The sequence below is a fragment of the Erpetoichthys calabaricus genome, chromosome 1, assembly GCF_900747795.2.
Source record: "Erpetoichthys calabaricus chromosome 1, fErpCal1.3, whole genome shotgun sequence".
Taxonomy (NCBI): Eukaryota; Metazoa; Chordata; class Cladistia; order Polypteriformes; family Polypteridae; genus Erpetoichthys; species Erpetoichthys calabaricus.
Genome location: NC_041394.2, coordinates 53402585 through 53426294, shown reverse-complemented (window position 1 = coordinate 53426294; position 23710 = coordinate 53402585). Strand labels below are relative to the sequence as shown.

The 23710-nt window shown below is 35.4% G+C and overlaps 1 protein-coding gene across 1 annotated transcript in view; it reads left to right on the top strand.

Moving 5' to 3' along the window:
• The window catches only part of ank1a (ankyrin 1, erythrocytic a), a 638168-nt gene that overhangs the window by 507328 nt on the left and 107130 nt on the right, over window positions 1–23710 (top strand). The window contains 6 exon segments of the mRNA XM_051928287.1: window positions 271–369; window positions 4603–4695; window positions 4788–4860; window positions 7161–7181; window positions 20122–20233; window positions 21658–21745. Coding sequence (XP_051784247.1) covers window positions 271–369; window positions 4603–4695; window positions 4788–4860; window positions 7161–7181; window positions 20122–20233; window positions 21658–21745 — 486 coding nt within the window.

Genomic DNA, 23710 nt, shown 5'->3' with positions numbered 1-23710 from the left:
TGAACCGATATATATATATCTGAATGGATGTATTAAAACCAATGTATATATTCAAACCAATGTATCCGAACCGATATATATATATCTGAACCAATGTATATATTTATGAACCAATCTTTTTTTCCTGAACGGCCCCTCATAATATAGACTTACTTATTAAGACTTCTTCTTATGGTCTTGGCATTGCAAGTCATTGATCCTTTCACATGAGGTCAGTTTACTGGAAATATAAAGTAAAAATGTCAGTCATCTTTATTTGACATCCCACAGATGGGTTACACAGCCCTACACCAAGCAGCTCAGCAAGGACATACTGATATTGTCACTCTACTTCTGAAGCATGGAGCATCTCCTAATGAGACCACAACGGTAAGTTATTCTTTAATAAGTGGACTTCTGTGCGCCATTGCTGAATTGCAGACAAGACTCTCTGTTTCAAATCTTTAGTTTTTTTCTGCCCTTCACAGCTCTGCAGTGTTACTCTGGTTCCTAACTGCTCATTATTTTTTTGCTTTTCACTACTCTTTATTGTTACTTCATCTCACATATTCTTTAGTGTATCTCTCATTCTCAATACTCTTAATTATTATTCTCTATCCCACTTACTCCTCTCCAACTCTTCACTCTACAGTGTTTTTTTTCTGATTATTTTCTGTTTTTGTTAAAATCTCTTTGATTCACATTGTTGTTTATCATCTTTCTGATCTTTAATGTTCTGTTTCTTTTGCATTGTTCCTTAATGGCACATTTAGTCCCTTTCCACTCTGTTTTTTAAATGTATTTTAGTGTCTGCTTTGTTATCTCTCTTATTTTCTCTGAATTTGATGCAACTTTATATACTTTCTTTTTTTTTTTTTATATCTATGATTTCTACTGTGCATGATTCTTCACTACTCTTTAGTGTTTTCCAAATTTTAATTGCACTTTGGTGTCTATTTGATTCCTTCAGAGATTATAGGCATATTTTAGTGTTGCTGTGTTTCTCAAAGCTCCTTTAAGTCTCACTATTGTCAGATTCCCACCACTACCCCGTTTACCTTTCACCAATGACATTTGTATCTTTTTTTTTCACTATTTTTCATATATAAACCTATGGCTCAAACTGCAAAAAGGTTATGTGAAGGAAACTGTAGAGGTTCTGCAGTAATCAGACATCAAAACCTTTTCAAATATTAGCATATCTCATCACTTCTTAATAAAATGTATTTACTCTGTGATAATATACACAGTCATTCCTTTTGAACCTTTTATCTTTCTGTTGTATTCAGTCCAGACTTTTACAGTAACTAAAACAAAATAAATATATTACTACAATATTTACTTATTGTATGTTTTCTTTTGTATAATATACTGCCTTTCAGGTGATTTGAAGCTTCAATGCCAACTATTTATACAGTAGTATGTTATGTATGACACCTGAGGGCTGTGACTGTGTCTTAAGGCATGCTTTAATATCATTTTGCTTTCATATCATTTTGGGGTTTTTTTGTGCATATATATTTAAATTTAAAATGATATAGCTCTCATGTGTATGCCATCCTTTATTTTAATCCAGGACTAGTGCTGTTTCAGACACAGCAGTGCATTCTACACAAATACCACAGTTAACCCCAAAAAAATTGTAACATTTTATTTTTTTAAGAAATTTTGCAAGTGATCACCTAAACTGAAAAATAAAACATCATCATTCTCAATTAAGATAATTGTAATTAATTTACCTTTCCTGTAATTTTCATCAAGACAATCAAGTTCAAAATACTCTCATTTTATTCACAAATGATCATATTTGTGATTGACATCAATCTCAGAATTTGCACTTAACAACTTTTAAGCCCAGTCTTGTTTTTTCAGTTAGCATTCTTCTCTTTTGCCTATTGGGTGCTTTCAGTAGCATTATAAAAAAAGTTAAGGCAGTGTTAGTAAACCTAACTCATAACTCAACTTTAGTAATGTGTCCAGTGCAATGCAAGTCCTGTTGGATGTTGTTAGACTTATTAGATGACGGCTTGGAGGAGCCAGTCTTCTGTGAGGGCTACTGTACATCTGATCCAGGGCTACTGTACATCTGGCCTGATCTAGCTGATCCAGCACCTCGACCTCAGGGTCGCTGAACTGCAGGAGGACTTAGCTGGTCTGTGTTGTAGTAGAGAATTGGAAGACCTGGCCCAGATGTTCTTTAGAGAGATAGTGTGCACCCCTATGGTGGCACAGGAGGAGATTCCAGACCAGACAAGTAGAGATATGTGGTCATGGTCACAAGGTAAATGGTGCACACTGTCTGGGGGCATCAACCCCAGAACTGGAAGTATAATAGGATAGGATATGAGAGCTTTTTATTGATACTCACTTTGACAAAATCAATTTTCCTAGCTAAAGGAAGATAGAGTACCATTTATTAATATTTTGTTGAGGTTTTCTATTTTCAAGAAAGTTTGCCAGTCAAGGTGCTTTAGATTGTTTTAGTCTGTTTGATTCTGAAATATTTCTCTTTTAATTACCACTTGTCATACCTCTTGCTTTCTATTTCCCTAATTATTTTAAATATTGTCTGTGTTTGCCATTACCAGCTCATCATTTTTCACTTCTTAATAAACTCCTAAATAACCGCACTTCAAAATAAGGGTTTATCAACCAATGTACCCAGTTTTTTTGTTATGCTGAGTGTGTGGTTAATGTCAGATTCAGACGTTTTTAACTGTTCAGAAGTTCTGTCACTTAACGACGCATGACTTCAAACCTTCCACTTTAAACTAATTATCTCTTGAGGCTGGTCCTCCAATTAGCTGTGAATCACCCAGTCTCACTGAGATTGCACAGGTGGTTAACCAGCTGAGGCTAAGAAAGGCTGCTGGGATCCAGGGTGAACTTCTCCAGACTGTTGATAAAGCTGTCCTCCTGGCATTGCACGCAGTCTTTGCTTCCATTTGGGAGACTGCCGTCATCCCAACTGACTGGAAAACGGGACTTATCGTCCCTATCTGGAAAGGAAAGGAAAGGGTGATCACCTGGATTGTGGCAACTACAAGAGGATAACACTGCTCTCGGTGCCGGGTAAGGTCCTTGCTAGGGTTGTCCTCAATATGATCCGTGATCACTTGCTTACCTACCAGCAACCTGAGCAGTCTGGTTTTACAACTAAGAAGTCTACCATCAACCACATCCTGGCACTAAGGGTTCTCATGGAACCCAAATGTGAATCTCGGCAGAGTTTCTTTACAGCCTTTGTCGATATTAGTAAAGCGTTCGACTCAGTTGATCAAGCTGCCCTGTGGGACATCCTGAGACTTCGTGGGATCCCCTCAAGGTTGTTTGATATCATGGCCGGCGTGTACACTCGTACTGTACCTCTGCATTTTTTCCCAGTTGATTCTGGGGTGCGTCAGGATTATGTTCTTGCTCCTACTCTGTTCAATGCATGCATGGACTGGGTATTGGGCAAGGTCATAGGGTCCAGTGGCTGTGGGGCATCTGATGGCGAAGAAAGATTCACTGATCTTGACTTTGCCGACGATGCTGTGATCTTCGGGGAGTCAATGGAGGCTCTGATCAGGGTTCTCGAGAGACTGAGCGAGGAATCTGTGAGTGTCTGGGACTGTGAGTGTCCTGGCATAAAAACTAAGATCCAAGACTTTAATGACCTCTTAGGCACAGCCATCAGCAGTGTGTCTGCCTGCAGAGAGTGTTGACTTTGTCAAGAGGTTTACTTACCTTGGCAGTGACATTCATGTCTCTGGTGACTCTTCCTATGAAGTCAGTAGACGGATTGGGAGAGTATGGGGGGGGGGGGGGGGGGGGGGGGCATGAGGTCTCTGGAAAGGAGTGTGTGGTGCTCCTGATATCTGTGCAAAAATATGAAGGTTCAAGTCCTGCTGCTTCCTGTCTTGCTATATGGTTGTGAAAAATGGACACTGTCTAGAGACATGAGATGAAGGCTGGACTCCTTTGGTAGTGTGTCTCTTCAGAGAATCCTTGGGTACTGCTGGTTTGACTTTGTGTTTGACCATGTGGTTGCTCATGGAGTCCGAATGAGGCACATTACCTGTATTGGGCAGGAGAGTCAGTTACGGCACTACAGCCATGTGGCGCGACTCCCTGAGGGTGATCCAGCTCGCAGTATCCTAACTGTTGAGGACATGAGTTGCTGGACCAGGCCAAGGGGAAGCCCATGTAACACCTGGTTGTGGCAGATAAAGGGTCATTTCTGGAGGGTGGGACTGGAACGTATGTCTACCCTGGGGATTGCCAACCAGGATCCCAAGATGTCATGTGGTGGGTGCGGCAACGTGATGTACCGGTGCATGCTCCCCAAACTGACCTGACCTAAATTTAGGCTTTGTTTTCTGGACATTCTAAAGTCAGCTAACTTATCTTCATCTTAAACAAGTTTCAGTAGAGAACAAAACTGTTCTTATTAAGATGGTGAGACGAGCTATTTACCTGAAAACATTAAGCTTAATATTGTCACGGTTTACCTTAAGTTAGCACTTACAGTAAGTTTATATGTAACATTTCTGATTAACTTTTATTGTCATTGATCCAAATGAAACACTATGAAAATGTATTTTACTTGCTTTCTCATATTTTCATTGTATCTTTGTTCAGAGTGGTACCACTGCACTTGCTATTGCAAAGAGACTAGGCTATATCTCTGTGATCGATGTGTTGAAAATTGTCACAGAAGAAACCATGTCGGTGGTGAGTTTGAACTTCATTCAACACAAGCACTTTGTTCATTTCAACGATTTTCTTAATGTAAAATATTTAACATTCATCTTAATTTATTTCAGACGACTATAGAGAAGCATAGAATGAGCTTTCCAGAAACAGTTGATGAAATCTTAGATGTTTCTGAAGATGAAGGTAAATATCGAATGGAAAGGGGCTTAATTTCAAAATTAAAAATTTCAAAACTAAACAAAAAATAATTGCAGAATCTCACAAAATAGTAAACTTACAATAGATGAAACTCTGCTGTCTTACATCATCTGTAACACTAACTTATGTGGGAAATATATCGAATGTTTAGATAATTTTTTTAATATATTAAAGTTTCTAACATAAACTGACTAATAACCTAAAACATAAAGACATTAAAACAACAAATACAAATCTCAATGTTTATTTAAAAAGTAAAACGTTTTGAGCCGTGAAATTCAATAAAGGGTTAATGAGTTAATTTTTTTCTACATGATGCCCTAATGCTGGTACCACTATTGATAAATAATTATTTATGCATAAAATCAAATGCTGTTAATACTGGAATTCAAATCATGCTCCGAACTATACTTAACAGTACTCTGGATTTAATTTTATGTTTACAATATATGCTAAATGTATAGATTTTATTTAGGTTTTTTGTAATACAGATAAAAATAAAACATTCTCACAACTGTAACTTTTTACTTTAAAATTTTCCTAAAATAAATTTTAAAAAGACTGTTTTTTTAAAATATGACAATGTTTTGAATTCTTTTATATTGCACCAGATTTATTTGAAATATTTTTGAAGTTAGAACAAATATTATAACTGGTTATAATCAGTTAATTTGCGGTTTATGTGTGCTACATATATTCAAAAACAGATAGATATTATATCTTAAAATATAAAATCAACATTTAAAATAAAAAATGTAAACATATTCAAATCAAAATATTTGTGAAATGCAATTGGCAGATGTATTTCAGATGCAAAGCATTTTTCAAAACCAAACCTCAAAGTCAGGAAAGTGACAGATTCAGTGAACTTATGATTCATGAATTGATTTATTCCTTTCAAAAAGAAGGCACACCTTTTTACTATATAAGATGACACTGACTATGTTACAACATGACTTGTGTACAGAGCTGTCTGTGCAACACCAAAATATTCCTAATGACCAGTGCAACAAGCCAGAAGTTCATGATGAATTTATTATACAATGACAAAAAGAAGTAGAACCAAATTTAAAAGAAACAATTAAATTTACTAAAAAGAGTCCAAAAATATAAAGTTATCACCAAATGATTAATATGAAACTTTTATGATAAAGAATATAAAAAGAATAAATAGAAGTGATATAGGAGATACAACATGGTGTGTTGTTGATTTTAAAAGTAAGATGACTGGCACTCAGGAGAACATCTGCAAATTGAAGTCTAAAGGGGTATTAAAAGCCTCTCTCTCATGCTTCAAGCAATTGAATGAATTTCATTTTTGTGACAGCAGCTTAGCATCATTGTCACAGCACTGAGAAGGCACTGGTAACTACTGCACAATTTCTATTAATTTGTTGTAGGTGTTAACCAATTCAACAGCTGTGCAGGAACAGCACAAAAAACTGTGACATGCCAATACTGCAGCTCATAGGCACATGTCAAGTAGAAACCTGCATATTGCTTTTGCTGTAATATTGGAGTGGATGGGGCTAGTATGCAGCACTTATTTTGAAGCTGATTTTGTATCAGAACATTTAGCGATATGTTGTATGAAATGCTGACACTGCTGGGAAATATTTCAAACAAGCCATGAATGAATATTGAAAACAATCTGAGCTAGCAAGTCCACTTTCATACCAAAGTAAGACCTGCTAGTCTATCGACTATAAACAAGCTGTTAACATTCAACAAGCAATTATAAATTATTAATAAAAATAAAAACTCTTTAAATATGTTAGTCATTTTTTTATATGTTGTTAAAGCTTGTAATATGTTTAATTTTGTCACAACAATTGTTCTAATGTTGTAATAACGTGAACATTGTTAGTAGCTACTTTTAATGGATACCTAAACTGAAGTGTTACTGAGTTGCTACTATGTAAACAAATGATTCATAAAAACATTTGCATTGTTTACTGTAAATTAGGTGCAAGATTTGTTCACTGTGAAAAACATTGCTGACAAAAAATTGCACTTTTTTTTGGATTATCTTAATGGATGACTAGTGTTAGTACATTATACTAGATTCCATCTTACTCCCTAAGACGGTATTACCATTAACTAGTAAGCAAACTTAACAGCAACACAGCATTTTTTCATTTCATTTTTTTCTGTTATTAACATTTCCTGTGGACAGTTTAATTACCACATCACAGTTATTGGTAAATGAAACTGTAAATTTGAGCAAATAAATAATTATTTACATAAAATGTTTAAAGCTAAATCCTGATTTTCTTACTTTTTAGGAATTGCACAGCTCACTCTAGGTATGGAAATTACTTCTGCCTTGATGTAGTTTTTAGTAATCATGTGATCTCATCTCAAGCTGCTGTCCTGGTCATGCCCATGCTAACATTTGCTTCATTTAGAGTGTGGCTAAACATCACATTTTGCCAAGTGTATCGTTGGTCTGAAGCTAATCACTGCTTTTTTTGCCTTTAGCTAATCTAACCTGGTTCCAGCATCAGTTTTCTTAAAGTTTCATTGGCAATGCCCAGTCCTCAGTCCTTGTTTCAGTTCTATAGCAGATTATCTTTTTCTTTCAGAAAACTGATATAACCAATTTGTTTGTGTTCAGTTTATGTCTCTGTGAAGTCTTAGTAAGAACAGTTTAATATTTACCTGTATACAGAGTGTCATGTTGTCAACATTTTATCCTGTGCAGATCCTCTCAGTTATTTTTTGTAAGACGTAGCTGAGTGCTGGTCTCTGTTGTCTGCATGCAAGTTTTTTTGTTTAGCTCACCTATAAACTGTGATACTCAACTGTTCAATGGAATAACTGGTTTAAGTAGTGACACATACTGCAAATATACGCACAGTACATCTTTCATATATACAGTATATATTTCATTCTCAAACATATACACATGTATTGTTGTTTTCTACTCTGGCTTGGTTAATTGTGAAAAACGGAAGTGTTTTCACAAGTGAAAGAAGTAAATTCCCATCTAGGATGATTGTTTTAAAATCAAAGTAAGGAAGAGGGAAAGGGCAGACGATCTACAAGAGAAAACAGAACAACTTTCAGCCACACAACTGTGAGGTAAATCAGTAAGAAAATGCAAATCTCATTTACCTCATAACTATTTCAGCCAGCTTAACAATAAGATAAGGAAGAAAGGAAGCAGTTGGTTAAAAACTTTGGTCAATTTGGCCAGTCAAGCCATTTGGTAAAACTCATTGAAGACAATGGAATGTTCTTCAGTATTGGTTACACCAGTTTAGCTTTAACTGATAAGCAGAAAATGGAAAGACTCCAGTTATTTCTTGGCCAGTCAGTATTCAAATATTGTGAAATCATGGCTTGGTAATAATCTAACAGCTGTAGTCATACAGCATGAAAATGATAGGAAGAGTGAAATTTGCGTGAAATTATAGCTGCACTAGTGTTTCTGCCTCCTGCACACCAATGTCTTATATTTGAACAGTGATGGTGTTATGGATCTATTCATATAACCATCATAATGAATTGTAAATGAAATACAGATAAGTTATATTTTGCATCTTTGCAGACTTGTTTCTTTATTTAGGCAGCCCATGGCCTAAAACATTATACCTTTAGTCTATTGTTGTGCTTAAAAACCAAAATCAAATAACATATCTGATTAAAGTCTCTAACAGCATTTACATTTGTGGCTGCAGGAATTACACGTTAATTTAACCTGCATGGCTTTTGCTTTCATTTATGACTAAAGCATAGACCTACATTAGTCCTTTGAACCTTATGGGGAAAAAGGTGCATTTTTGTTCATACTAAGATGTGATCGTTATCGCTAGCTATTATTGTTGCATTTTTAAAATGTTATACAAGTCTTCTAAACGAATTTTGCCACATGGCATATCAGTTTAAGTTCATCCAACTTTCTGTTGGAAAGCAGCAACTAGTGGTCATTTACTCAAATGTGAATTGCAAAGCCAGACTGTACAAAAACATAAGTGCTTTTTTGTGATGAAGTCACACTGAGGTGAAAAAGGCTGTGGTGCCCTTATTTTCCGATAAGAGCCCAAATTAACGTATTGTTTATAATTTCAGAGAACAGGGAGTTGCCCTTAAATGTAGTTTAAATGTAGATTTTTACTTCAGTGATTGAACTCCTCAGCATTCAAATGCTGTCTTCTTTTGTTCTCCTCATTTAAATCATTTCTTATTTAGCAGCTCCTGCGCTGTGTGAGTGTGCCCCATCCAGGGTTAATTTCTGCAATGTGTATAGTGCTACCAGGATAGGCTTCAGCCCAATTACACCCTGAATTCATTTAAACATACTGTATTTCAGAATTCAATATTCTATTATGGGCTGGCGCCCTCCCCGGGGTTTGTTTCCTGTCTTGCGCCCTGTGTTGGCTGGGATTGGCTCCAGCAGACCCCCGTGACCCTGTAGTTAGGATATAGAGGGTTGGATAATGGATGGATGGATGGATATTCTGTGAAAATCTTTGCTACAATTTGTGTGAGATGCATTTTTGTAGATGTTTCCAGATAATTCTTAATCACTGATACTTTATGTAATAAACTCCTCAATACCTGAGGAATTCTGTAATTTCCTCAAAACCAACATAGGTACTGGTTATTAGTACAGTATAGGCGAATAGACCACTGCCACATCTGTGGACTGGCTGTGCTCTTCACCTAAAATTTTTATTATATATATATATATATATATATATATATATATATATATATATATATATATATATATATATAAAGTGCAATTTACATGTTGATGCAGTTTTATTTTTAGCAGTGAAACTTATTTGTGGTTTGCACTATTCAGTTGGTAAGTAACATGCTTTTTACTGTAAGTAAATGTTGTTAAAGTAGAAATAACCTCACACTTTGCACTTCATTATGTTTTAATGCTGCATGATATAATAGTGTATTAAAAGTGGCATTGTTGTGTAGAGCTGTGGAGGCTCACCCACTGTATTGTCAAGTAATGTTAATGTCTGTCTTTATCCACATTCATAATTAGATAGTTCGAATGCGTTCTAGCTGTTCAAGAAATGTTTTTACCTGTGCTCAGATCTGCTTGTGTTTCTAAGTCATGCAGGAAATAAAGACATGTCATAAGAATAGAAAAAATAATTTTCCGTTTGTTTTGTCCTGTTCTGAGCATTTGCCCTAATTTCCAGCTATAACACAATGACAGAAATAATAAAACCATACTTCATGTTTTTTCCTACGCACACACATTAGGTTGATCAAACAGTAAAACAGATCAAATTCAGTTTGTTTCCCATACATAAATCCAGTATATGCTAATTATTAGTTTATTGAGTTAGCTTAGTTGACAATGGAGAAAAGAAAAGCAAAAACGCCAGTCAGACAAAATAGGGTATAAAATTAATCTCTAAGGCCAGGTTTATACTTCATGCAACGCGACGCATGCTCCAGCGGACACTACTGCTGCGCAAGCGTTGTACTGTTTATACTTGAGTACATATTTTACGTAAATCTGGAAGAATCCACCAGGTGGCAGTGCAATATATCATCATGTTGAGAAAACGCTCGGCTTCTCTGTGTTGTGAATTGCCTGGAACAACCATTAAATTCCGATGACACCTCGCCACATCTCTGAAAAGGATGTTTAATGATTAAATCCATTAATCCAGGGATGTGTCCATTCCAGCTAGCATTGGGCATGAAGCAGAAACAATCCCTGCATGGGACATCAGCTTATTGCAAGGTGAATACAAGCACTCACATACACTGGCGTCATTTTAGTGTCACCAAATCTGCATATCTTTGGAAGGAAACCAGAGCACACTGTGGAAACTCACCAGGAAAACATGCAAATTCCAGGCAGAGAATACCAGCGACGTGACTCTCTGCGAGACAGCAGTGCTACCGCTCTGCCGCCGTGTCACCCCCATGTGTGTAATTATTAACAGTATTCCTTATTTAAACAAATTTAACGATTTATCTGTAAACTGTAACATACATACTTTAATGCATTCCATCATGAAAATTATATCAAGTATAAATCTAAGGATTCTAAATGTGCAGAGAGTTGGAATATCACACATTTAATGTGTTCTGTGTGGTGATCTATTGCTGTTTGCCACTGCTGTCAGGTCAGGAGGAAGCCCCAGAAGCTCGTAGAGATTAAAAACTGGGATGACGTTTACGAGGGTCTGCTTTAATGATAAAGTAAACTACGAGGTTAAAGTGGACATTTGGAGATTAAAGCTGAAATTTCCACTTTAATTACAAAATACACCTTTTCACCATGTCCTTATTTTTTTTCTCTGTGGCTCAAATATAGAGCTGTACATTATGTTGCTGTTGAGAAGTTGCAAAAAAAAAAGTTGATATGTGAGACTTTAAAATGTATTGTGTCATTACAATCGGGGATATGCGACGCATGAATATAGAAGCACCATGAATGCATTTGTATGTCGGCATTTTGCTTCACCACATCGAAAAATTCATCAAACATCGAAGCGCACACATCGATCTCGTAAGATCCTCAAAGTGGCTTTGTGTCACATGTAGATAGTAAACAGAGACTCTGTTGTCACATTCCAACTTTTATCACACTGCGCCCCCAGACTTTTTGCTGGAACTGCAACTTGCGTACGCGTCACGTTAATTTCTGAGAACCTGCTCAGAGGACACATTCTGAGCGTGAAGTATAAATGAGCCGTAAGGATCCACAGTTGGTTATAACAAAGTTCATAGTCCAAGCAGACAAAATCACAGTTCTGATGTCCTTAACCAACTATACTCCCTCCCCATCCTGGGCATTCTGCAGTACAATAAGTATGTGTGCTGGCCAGTTACATAAGAAGATTAAATCCTTTAATCCTTGGATTCTGAGACTCCTAACATTCCTGGTGTCGCTTCCCATGCGCAGGGGTAGCAGCTTGGCAGTATAACCAAGGGCCACAGCAGAGTGCCCACAAGGGAAACAGAGCAAGGAGGTTTGGTAACATTTCACAATGATTTGTCACAATTGTATTTTTGAGCAAATGTCTAACAAACAGAGATGCTATATACAGAACAGTTCATCAACTTGGATTTAAATGCAGAAACTAATGGGGTTTCACTTACACAAACAAGCTATCATTCCTCAACTTTGGGTTCTTTGGAAAAAGTTCAACCTTTCACTGTTGTTTTATCAGTTCTTAGAACCTTTAGTAGACCAGTAATTTGAGTCTGTGGTGTACACAATGGCTGCGGTGGGTTGGCACCCTGCCCGGGATTGTTTCCTACCTTGTGCCCTGTGTTGGCTGGGATTGGCTCCAGCAGACCCCCGTGACCCTGTGTTCGGATTCAGCGGGTTGGAAAATGGATGGATGGATGGATGTACACAATGGTATGTGTGTACTGATGAATTCAGACAAGTAAATAGGGCCTGAACCATTCAATGCTCTATATCTAAGAAGGAGAATGTTAAAATCAGTCAAAATTGAACTAGAGGAGGAAAGGTATAAACACTTAAGAACAGGAGTTGCGTGGTGGTACTTTTAGGTTCTTGTAGTGACTCTTGCAGAAGAATTTTGAACTAAATCTCTGTAACTAAGAACACAATTTGAGCTGCTGGTTAATTGTTAGTTACCTGTTACTTGGTTTTCTTGTTAGTTTTGCTATAAGTAAATACATGAATTAACTTCTCTGTGTCCTAAATGGTTAGAAAACATTTTTACTCTTTTTTCATGCTGGAAAATGCAGGTTTTAGATAATGTTATAATACAGTATGTGTTGGACAAGTGCCCAACTGTGTGCTAAATCAGTAATACTAATCTTATATAATATAATAATATTTCATTTTTTGCTGCATTGAAAGACAACTTTTTAACTTATTGCCAAAATTAAGGAGCCATTAGAACAAAGTAATTTGATATAAATGAAAAATATAGTGGAGTACCATCTGTATATAAGTGAAAGCGAATGTTTTCTAGTTATATCACACTCAGAGTACTGAACCAAATATACCTTTGGAATTTAATAATGAAATACTATCAACACATTCCTATACATACTGAAATTGATTTGATAGATATGAACAGAACTTTGTAGAGATAATGCCTGAGAGATTAATATCATTTTCCAGCCATTGTAACAATATACAGGGCTCTGTGTTGTCAAAGGCTGCTCTTAACAACAATAACTGTGGCATTTCCTTCAAAGGGTGACATTAAAATGTCCTTACCAAGATGTGTTAATGCTGTTTCTGTACTGTGACCCTTTACAAAAGTCAGGCTGAAATTATTCATGTATGTTGTTATGAGGCGGCACGGTGGCGCAGTGGGTAGCGCTGCTGCCTCGCAGTTGGGAGACCTGGGGACCCGGGTTCGCTTCCCGGGTCCTCCCTGCGTGGAGTTTGCATGTTCTCCCCGTGTCTGCGTGGGTTTCCTCCGGGCGCTCTGGTTTCCTCCCACAGTCCAAAGACATGCAGGTTAGGTGGACTGGCGATTCTAAATTGGCCCTAGTGTGTGTTTGTGTGTGTCCTGCGGTGGGTTGGCACCCTGCCCGGGATTGGTTCCTGCCTTGTGCCCTGTGTTGGCTGGGATTGGCTCCAGCAGACCCCCGTGACCCTGTGTTTGGATTCAGCGGGTTGGAAAATGGATGGATGTTGTTATGAGTAAAGTGAAACTACAACTACTTTTTAACAAAGAAAAAGTACATTTAGAAAATCCATTAGAAAGAAATGAGAAACAGGTCTATAGTTATTAAGCATTTTTGATTATACCTTAGAATTTTTCATTAGTGCGTTGACATCTGACCATTTTGGTGCATTCGAAGCTGTGCAAGTCAATAACGATCTATTGGTACTATTAAGGACAGATGCTGCCAGAACAGTGCCACAAATTGAGATTCTCTATTCTGCAGTTTTATTGGTACTGTTTCTAAGGGACAGGTAGTAGCTTTCATTCTATAAATTAAATTTATGATTCTAGTTCTGATATTAAAATGGCTTAGGCAATATGCCTAAGAAGAGATAGAATTTGACTGAACAATTAAGTTTGCGAGATGAATTTCAAATCTGGTATATTTTAAATATATCAATAAAAAGTTCATAAAACCCACACTCCTGATGTTTGAGGGTTGTTCAGATTTCCCATATGTCAAGTGAGCAATTATTCTTTAGTATGAGAGTTATTTCTTTTTTCATGTATTATTCTGGAATAGTATTTAGATCAGATTAAAAATAAGCTTGTTGTACCCTTTAATATTCTGTATTGATGCAGTTCAGAAGACCTGTAATGTTTTTGCTTACCACCTCTCTAGTCTTCTGCATTCTAATTTAAGAGTTTTCGTGCTCACATTAAACAAGCTAAGTTTCTTTCTAGTCATTTTTCTTTTGATTGGGATGGTTTTATGCAAAGTCTCTTTCAGAATCACTTTATAATTTTTTGTTAGCTATTCTGTGCTTTTCCCTAGAAATTAGTCTGAATTTTTCACACTGTCGACAGATGTTGATGTAAATTTACAATGTAGACGTTACATTGTTCTTGAATTAATGTGCTTCGCAGGAACAAGTCAAACAGAATAGATAGTAATCAGAGATAATTTTATTTAATGGAGGAATAGATACATTTTGACTGTCATAAGGGGGTCCATAGGGTGATTGTGATATAACTGGACCTACTAAATTTAGCAGGAATGTCCTGTATTAGCTATTAGCTAGCGATATTTTTTCCACATTTACGTGAATAATAAAATCAGCCATCAACAATAATGCTCTGTATGGTTAAAGGATAGAATTTTACAAGATTGTGTTTTTTTTTTAATTGCGTATATTTTTAGTAAAATAAAAAAAATCATAAAATGTTAAATAAAAACAAAGTTATATTTTTATTCTCCAAAAAAGTTAACTGGAGGAAGGAATATATTAATCTGAACAACAACAATTTAGTTAATTCCAATTTAGTTTAGGTCAACCTGAAGATGCAATTATAGAAGTAGGGAGTCTGACTGCTGTGTGTACTTTCTTAGTTATGTTGAAAAGAAGGTACTATTTTGTAGCGAAAACATATATTTCAGTAGCATTAATATTTGATTTTTGAAGCTATTTAAATCAGAGTTACATGATTTATATAATCAAATAAACTTGCTGAATGAATTAAAAGAAATTGAAAAATGAACAGTACTTTATTATTTATTCATTAAAATGCTTTCAGAAGTACTTCTCTCCAAAATTAGTCATCATCTCATATGGTTTCAGTAAGCTTGGCTTCTTGTGTTTAATATTACTCTTGTACCAGTAACTTAGGGTGAGGCAACATCATCCTACAGTGACATATGCTTTGCTAATTGTTTCTGTCTTCTTTATATTGTTTTTAATCTTAATGTGTACCTCTGTGTGCCATCATTGCCTTTCTTGCAACTGACTTTGCCAATGGATTGTTTTGTTTCACAAGCTGATCTTTCATGTAGTGTATTCATTTGGTAAATTTAGGCTGTGGAGCATCATAGCTAAGGTCGTTTTTCATTCTGAAAAAATATGGTGTCATTATTTTGATATATTGTTTTGTAAAGTTCCAAAGCAGTGTTTCCTACCATCTATACATTTTAAGACTGGCCATGTCTAATGTATAACTAGACAGTCTGCGAAAAACAATTCGATGTCTCCTAAAAGACAATTCAACTTTTTGAAGTATAGAGAATATCTGGCTGCAGTGTGTGGCACTGCCTCTGAACAGCACTTGGGCCTCAGGTTAGATGTCTGTCCTAGTAGCTGGCCGTGTATGTTTCCTCTAGTCTTCAAAAAAATACCCATTAGATTGATTGGCAACTCTAAAGTGCCCTGAAAAGTATTTGTAATTATGTTTTTGTGCACCCTGTTTTTCCCTGCATTCCCAACGTGGCTGGTACTTTCCAAGTGGCCATGGCTTCCAAGACAGAATGAAACTCCATGTGACCTTGAAAAGGAAAAAAGTGGGTATAAAAAATGATTTTCACTTTTCTACTTGACATAAACAACAAGTTGTATAGTCTGATATTGCCAAAATATTGCTCCATTGTTCTTTTTTAAATCCATAAGATTATGGATAACTAAAAGTTAAAAATATTTAACTTTATAAAAAATTTGAGGAATATTAAAATTCTCAGCATGAAGTAACATTTGAACTTTTAAAAGCCTGCTGTTGCATGTTAGGGCAAAGCATACTGCATCTCTTAAGGACCCAGGATATGAAAGGCCAAACAGGCCATACATCATGTAGTTGTATTTGTAATAGTGTTATCCATTTTTATACAATTTGTATGCATATTTACGACTGTCTTGTATAAATAAAATGTTGGTTTTTATCCCTATGAAGAATATTGGTTGGTATATGTACGGTATTGGTTTGTGTCTTTATGCTGTTTGTGTATTAAATATACTCGTATTAATATGTAGATGCAAGACTGGTTGATGATGTGACTCTGAAAGAGGTTTTGAGGAACTGTTAAATACAAAAATATATCTGTTAGGTGTATAACAACAAGAGTAATAAACAACCATTTGAAAACACCACCATTGGTAAAAACTAATGAATCCAACTGATCATCATGTCAAAAGCCACTGTGAAAATGTTTTTATTCTACTTTTAATAAAAATAATAATAATAATAATAACTGCGGCTTTTCCATTGCAGCACCCGAAAGCCTAAATGGCTTAGCATTTTGGGGGGACAGAAGCAACCATAAATAGTGAGAATGATACAGAGCGGATTGTTGGCCCATATCTAAAACATTTAGTCTTTGAATTGCCCAGGCTACATGTGGTCAGTATAGTCAATGTACTTGGACACCAGAAAAGAGCAGGGAATGTTAAGGAAGTCATTTTTTTACTGTCATTCTCATCTTCAAATACTATTGCAACTAACCTTCTCTTTTTATGGTGGTGATTTTCATAAGTCAATCAAATCAAATAATTCCAATAAAGATAAAAAGTCATTAACCAAAGGTTTAGATTGACAACAAGTGTGTATATTAAAATCACCAACAGTAAGTACTTTATCTTACGAGAGCTTAATATCAGCTAAGAGACTGGAGAATTAAGAAATGAACATATCATTAATTATTGGAGGCCTATAAACCACAGTACACAGCAAAGAGGAAGAGTTACACACTTCAAAAAGTTGCAGTTCAAAGCTACTAAAACTTCTTGTGAGACTCCGACAAAAGAAGATACTTTTAAGAACAGTGGTAATGCCCCACCATTCCACGATGTGACAGCCAAGGAGAGTTCAAAAATGAATATCCTGGTGGTACCAAGTCAGTAAAACATTAAGAGTCACCATTAACAATCCCGGTCTCGTTGATGGAATAGAAGTCCAGTTTCTATGAGGTAATAAACTATTGCAGGATAAGAGTTTTATTAGACACTGATCTCACGTAGAAAAGCTTGCTGGCAGACAGTTTTGGGTGAGTGTGTGAAGATTAGCAGCATTTACTGTCCTAGAACGCACAGGGAAAGAGTGATTCCGCCTTCAGATGCAGAAATTAAATCCAGTATCAAACGCCCAAGGGCCAGGGTCAACACCCTGTGCAGGAGTGGATGGGTCAAAGATGACTGTCCAGCACTGAGAATCCAAGCCCAGTGTTGAAAAATTGATCCGCCGTTGTTTCACAGCAACGGAGTCGGTAGCGTCTGGGTCTCCAAGGGGTACTCAGCTCAATCATACAGATGAACACTGGCATCCAGGTAAAGAAGTAAGTAAGAGATGAATAAAACAAGGGTGGAGGTTGAATTTAAGTCCCATCAGAAGAAGAAAATTGAGAAAATAGAATACAAGAAAAGACGTTAAGTAAAGAAACACGATCATTGGACAGTAGCCACTAGACATAATGCAAAGACGAAATAAAAACATAAATTAACAAGACAAGCAGAGGGCTAGCCGCACCAGTCGGCGCCATAAGCCAGTTAATACTCCAAATCAGTTGGTTCTGAAACAGCTTATAGCAGCACTAAATTTATTTTAAATATTTAAAAAGAAAATGAAAATAGCTAAATGTAGATATAAACAGTTTTACTTGTTTGTTTGTGCAAAATTAGATTCACGAGAGAAGGAAATGATACACAAAGGTGGCGAATTGCAAGATGGATATATATTGTACACAGTAAAGATACAAGTGAAATCTACTTGAGTTGTGAGAACAATTAAGAGAAATGAATGAAGGAAAATAAGCTTTTAAAAGTGTACTTTGCAACCCTAGCCAACAGTTAAAAAGAAGTGAATTTTCTTTTGTCTCAGGTACTTTGAATTAGTAGCTGATTAGTCTTCCACTGAGTTTCAAACAGTCACCTGTGCTTCCTTTTTCACTTTCTGCAGTAAGATATGAACTCTCTACTATCATAATATAGTCAATGAACAATCGCAGTACTACATAATAGCAGACATGCAATTCTCATTTTAGATTTTTTTTATCTCAATTTAGCTTAAATCCATTTAAAAATCCACAACAATATGAACATATTTTCATTTATTTAATTTCCTGCTTCATTCCTTTTCTTTATAAACAAACTGACAAATTGGGTGTGATGGGAGGTTAGAAATTTTGCCATTAAAAAGAGTAGTTTGTGATGGTAATACAGAACATGGAAAAAAGTAATTTCTAATAAAAAAAATAAATAAAGTGGCACAAAATAATACATCCTTCAATACACTGTGCCCTCAGAAATGAAACTTTATAATTTGACAGCCATATCGTATTGCTGCATAGTCCAGCATGTGCTAATCAAGATCTAAATAGAATCATAAGGAAGGCCTGTATCCAAAGCTCAGTGGTTTCTCTTGTATTTCTATGCATCTTTTACATAAGTATAAGCTTAAGCAACTTGTGCACTTTGTAGATTGAAGACTATTTGTACATATGTTCGTGCGGGGCCTTGGGTGGCACTAGTATATGCCATTTTGGTAAAGTTGCAAGGATGCTTTGGGTATATTTTTTTAATTAAAGGGTTCTATCCCCTGCTAACATTGGTGAGATTGGCATCAGTACAGTATACTAAGATTTATTGATGGGTGCCTAAATAAAGAACAAAATAAGCAGAATTTCACATAATTTAAGTAAGATCTTTGCAATATTCTCTACATGTATAACTAAATATAGATGAAAGTAGAACATTAAAGAAAATTTCTCAAATGAGATTAACTGATTCAGTCCATTAATCAAGCTTGTATGATAAAAATGTGTTTTGTTCTAGTCCCTCACTTTCAGCAGTTATTCCATAAAAATGAATAATCAGCTTCAACAGTATCAATGGAGAGATTATTCATACTTTTTCTCCACACAACTTTTTGCTTATTTTCTGTGATTCACCTTTGTCTCCATTTTTGGGTGTGCATCTCAAAAAAGTTATTGGATTCTCTTTGTTAGTGCCTTTGACATTTGGGTTGGATGTCCTTGAATGTTGTGGCTGAGGCCTCATTTTAACTTCAGAATTTTCTCAGATCCCCTCTCTAATTAGAGTAAAGTAAATCACATATTCTCTTGCAAAATAAACAAGAAATGATGAGAATGGTAAGAGCCCTCTTGTACAGTAAATAATGAAATTAAAGAAGGTGAGTTTCATTCTCTTTAGAGGCCAGGTGATCACCAGTTCAGTGCTCAAAAGACAGTTATAGAAAAGTGTTGGCTGAATAAATTGCTTTTCAGTATTTTAGTGTAACAAAAGGAAAGAACTATACTTGGTCCATATGTCTTAAGTATAAACTCTGCCTCAACCAGAGATGACATGGGCATGTATTTAGATTTTCTTTGTGTCATCAAAAGAAGTGCTTTGGTCATGTGCCCAAAAGCCGTTTGTAACTAATAATACTTTTTGTATTTGAAATTATTAATTTCAGTATTTGTTTACCTTACATTAGATACCGTACTTGCAATGACAATCAAAGTTCTTAATGGAAGGCATCTTTGATATATTTGTTCAAATCTGGATACTAAAGTGCTCTTTGGTTTTCTGTATGATTGCTGCATATCATCTTTGGATTTCTGTTTCATGCTTCTGGTCATTTAACCTGCCATTTTGTTGAGCTCTTGCATTACTGACACAATTTCAATGTAGACTCCTCTGTGTCTTCTTTAATGTTGTCATATTCCTATTGTAAATGCTTGCCATATACTGTACCTTTGTAATCAGCACACAGTACATCGTAACTTTTTCATAATTGTCTTTCAAGAATGCTGAAATCCCCAGTCTTTTTTACTTTAAATGCAGATCCACCTTCTTGGCATACTTTCTAATTATCCTATAATCTTTTGATTTCTTAGGTGAGGAGCTTCTTGTAGCACCCTATCCAAAGCTAGATGAGCTGAAGGATCATGATGAAGATTTCCTTTCTCCGAAAAAGTCTCTTGACTTTGAGAGTGGACTCGGACCAACGTAAGGATCTCATTCGGGATAACATAATTAATAATTTCAATTAAGAAATGAGATCCTGTTCCACATTTCTGCATTTAACCTATGCCCTTACTAAGCTGCATGTATTGTGCAAATAATATTAATTTACTTTCTAAAGGTATTTGGCAGACACTAAACAACAGAGCAACAACAAAGCCTTTAGATATTTGTTTTTAATGCATTTTCTGATTTTCCAGGCTTAGATAAATGGTATGTTTATGTTTTAATTCTATGAGCCTTTATTCTCTCTTCACTCATCCCCCAAACCTACTTATTTTAGGGCAGGATCACAGGGTCGGCAGATTGTGTCCTGGCAGCACTGAGCACTTTCACTCTTGCACTCACACTCACATATACAGAGTTGCCAGTCAATGCAGTCTGGAGGTGTTTAGAATGTTGGAGGAACCCAGAGTATACAAAGTTATTATCTGTTATACCTGCATTTTTTATCACTGTTTAATTTAATATTGTTTTTATCAATATGCTGCTGCTGGAGTATGTGAATTTCCCCTTGGGGATTAATACAGTATCTATCTATCTATCTATCTATCTATCTATCTATCTATCTATCTATCTATCTATCTATCTATCTATCTATCTATCTATCTATCTATCTATCTATCTATCTATCTATCTATCTATCTATCTATCTATCTATCTATCTATCTATCTATCTATAAATAATATTTTTTGTCACAGGGACAATGTACAGACTCCAGAACAACAGTGTCCTGGCAGAGATATGAACCACCATAGCATTTTACTTTATATTTTAAAGTTTACTAATTATAAAAGATAGCCATCTTAAAAACAAAGCCACATTAGGCTGTCATAATTTAATATTTTATTAAGCTAAGCCCAGATCCTACATGTGCTAGACATTCAACCTGCAAAAAAGAAACCAATCTAATTACATAGTTCAACAGGAGGTTGTAAATGTAAATTATCTGCAGATCATTACTTTTGATATGCTTGAATAGCCCATGAACTACATATTTCAACATTAAACTGGGCAGCTTATGTAATAAAAATTGAATCTATCAAAAACTAATTGAAGAAATCCCTTAAGGGCCTCTTTAATGTGAGGAAACTCATGCATTGTATACCTGTATAAAAGATTACCTGTGATCTTATTGTTTTAACATTTATTATTTATGAAAGAGGCAGTAATGTCAGCATGAAAAAGACAAAACAAAACATTTAAGATGATTTCCTTGATACGTAGAAAAAAGAACACTCTTGTATGTATCATTCACCTATGGATTTTCCATGATATGTTTATCTAATCCTCTTTCTTTTAACTTATTAATTTTAATAAGAAGTAAACATTTGGTAAATAGAAGAAACACCTTCTGCTTTTCTAAGCTTTGGGTTCAGTGTCTGATTTGTTTTTTTTCATTTTGCAGCTCTTACTCTCCTCCCATTCCCAGAATCCCCTGTGTCTCACCAGAGACTGTCATCCTTAAGGAACAGGATATGCTGCATGGTGAACAGGTATTTGACTTTAATTTGTAAACATTAAACTGTAAACATTATTGTTGTAAGAACTTTTCAGTGATTTTAGCAGACCCAGATTATGATTTTCTATAGTTCACTAATAGGCAAATGTTTAAATTTCCTATTTTCAAAGTGATAGTGTCTTTATTTCTGCCATTGTCTTAACAGTCAGCAGCTCCACTGAGCCCATGATGTAACATCTTGATTAACTGTGCATATTGTGTATTCTTTTTAGCATATGAAATCACCAGCAAGATGAAATTCTGTTTTTTTTTTTTACAAAACATGAGTGCAGTTTATATTGTGGGAAGCTCTCGAAGGCTTTGTTCAGATCTTGACCTGGTCACCATCTCTTTGGAGCTTCCTGTGTTTGTCTTTGTGCAGATTTTATTCTGTGTACTCTGGTCTTCCTAACACATTCATGTTGACTTCTTCAGCAACATTTTATTTTCCTAATTTAAGTGTTTTCAACAGCACACTCTACAGTGGAGTGTCATCCCATCCCCTGATGTTTTCTGTCATTTTCTAATATTCCCAGAACAGTTGTGTTCTTGATGTGACCTTGTAATAGTAATAGTGGGTTGAAACAAAGATGAATTTAAATGTTATTAACCCATTCCTTCTGTCTGACACAAAAGTTTATTTCAAAATAAGTTTAATTTTGTGAAATCATTTTGTTCTTATACATGTTTCTCAATCAATCAATCAATATTTATTTTATACAGCTCCATTCATAGAATACGGCATCACAAGGTTATTTACAAAGCAGACAAGGGTACATTGCAAAATGATTTGTAAATAAAACAGCTTGTAGTTTACAAGTTATATTTAGAGGTTGAACTTTATATACAGTACATAAAAATCAACTGATTAATACAGTGCAGCAGATGAACAGCTTGAGACACGGCAGAATTAAAGTTGTTACAAAGAAACGTAGTAAGAATACTTTTATTGCCAAAGTGACTGAAATATAAAAGAAAACAGACAAGTCTTTAAGTGAGATTTGAAAGGGTCCACAGATAGAACTTCACAAAGAACCCCACCAAAAGGTGACCTGAGATTTGAAAGGGTCTACAGGTAGAGCTTCTCAAAGTGACCTAGGGAAATGGGAGCAGAAGCTGTAAAGCTCAATGAGCATTCATTTAGTGTTTTGAATTTTGGAATGTTGACTTCACAGGTCCTAAGTTGTCTTGTAGATTTGTAAGATTTAATAATGATGATGGCAGGTAACAACTGGGTTGATGTAAAATAATTAGGAGAGGTTTAAACATAATTTGATACTGTACAGAAAGCCACTATAGTTGAGCCAGGTTAATGAAGATAAGGTGCATTGCATTTGGTACATGCCAGAATATAACAGGGTATAACAATTCCTAATTGTATTGGTTTACATGCTGTCACGCTCCCCTGATGGTTTATAATACACTGATGGTTTATAATAAAGAAAACATTAGTTGATGCTTAAAATGAACCTTTCATAACCAGCACATTTTATACAAAATGATGAAGAAAAAATGAAGCACTGTAAATGAAGAATCCAAAGTTATTTGTAGCTGCGTTTTCCCAAAGTTACCAAAGTTCAGCAGCTCTAACTTAAAAAATGGGATTCAACAAAAGCCTGATGCGCAGATATGATTCCACAGACAAAATATCTTCGTTTTTAAAAGTTTAGTTATGTTTCAAAGTAAAACAGTTCACACAAAAAAGAAAATTAAAATAGCAAAAAAGGGAAAAATTTATAATAAGAAAAGTTCAGTTCTAAGCTTAATCTTGTTACATATTAAATCGTTACTATTTACTTATCATTTCTAAACCATTTCAAAATGTTTCTGAACCATTTCTAGACGGTCAGAAAACTGTATGCTTATCCCATCTTTCAAGTCCCTGTTTACTGGGACCTGTTCTAAACACAACTGAACTTATTACCACACTGTTTCTCAGTTATAGCAAGAAGGTTTTATC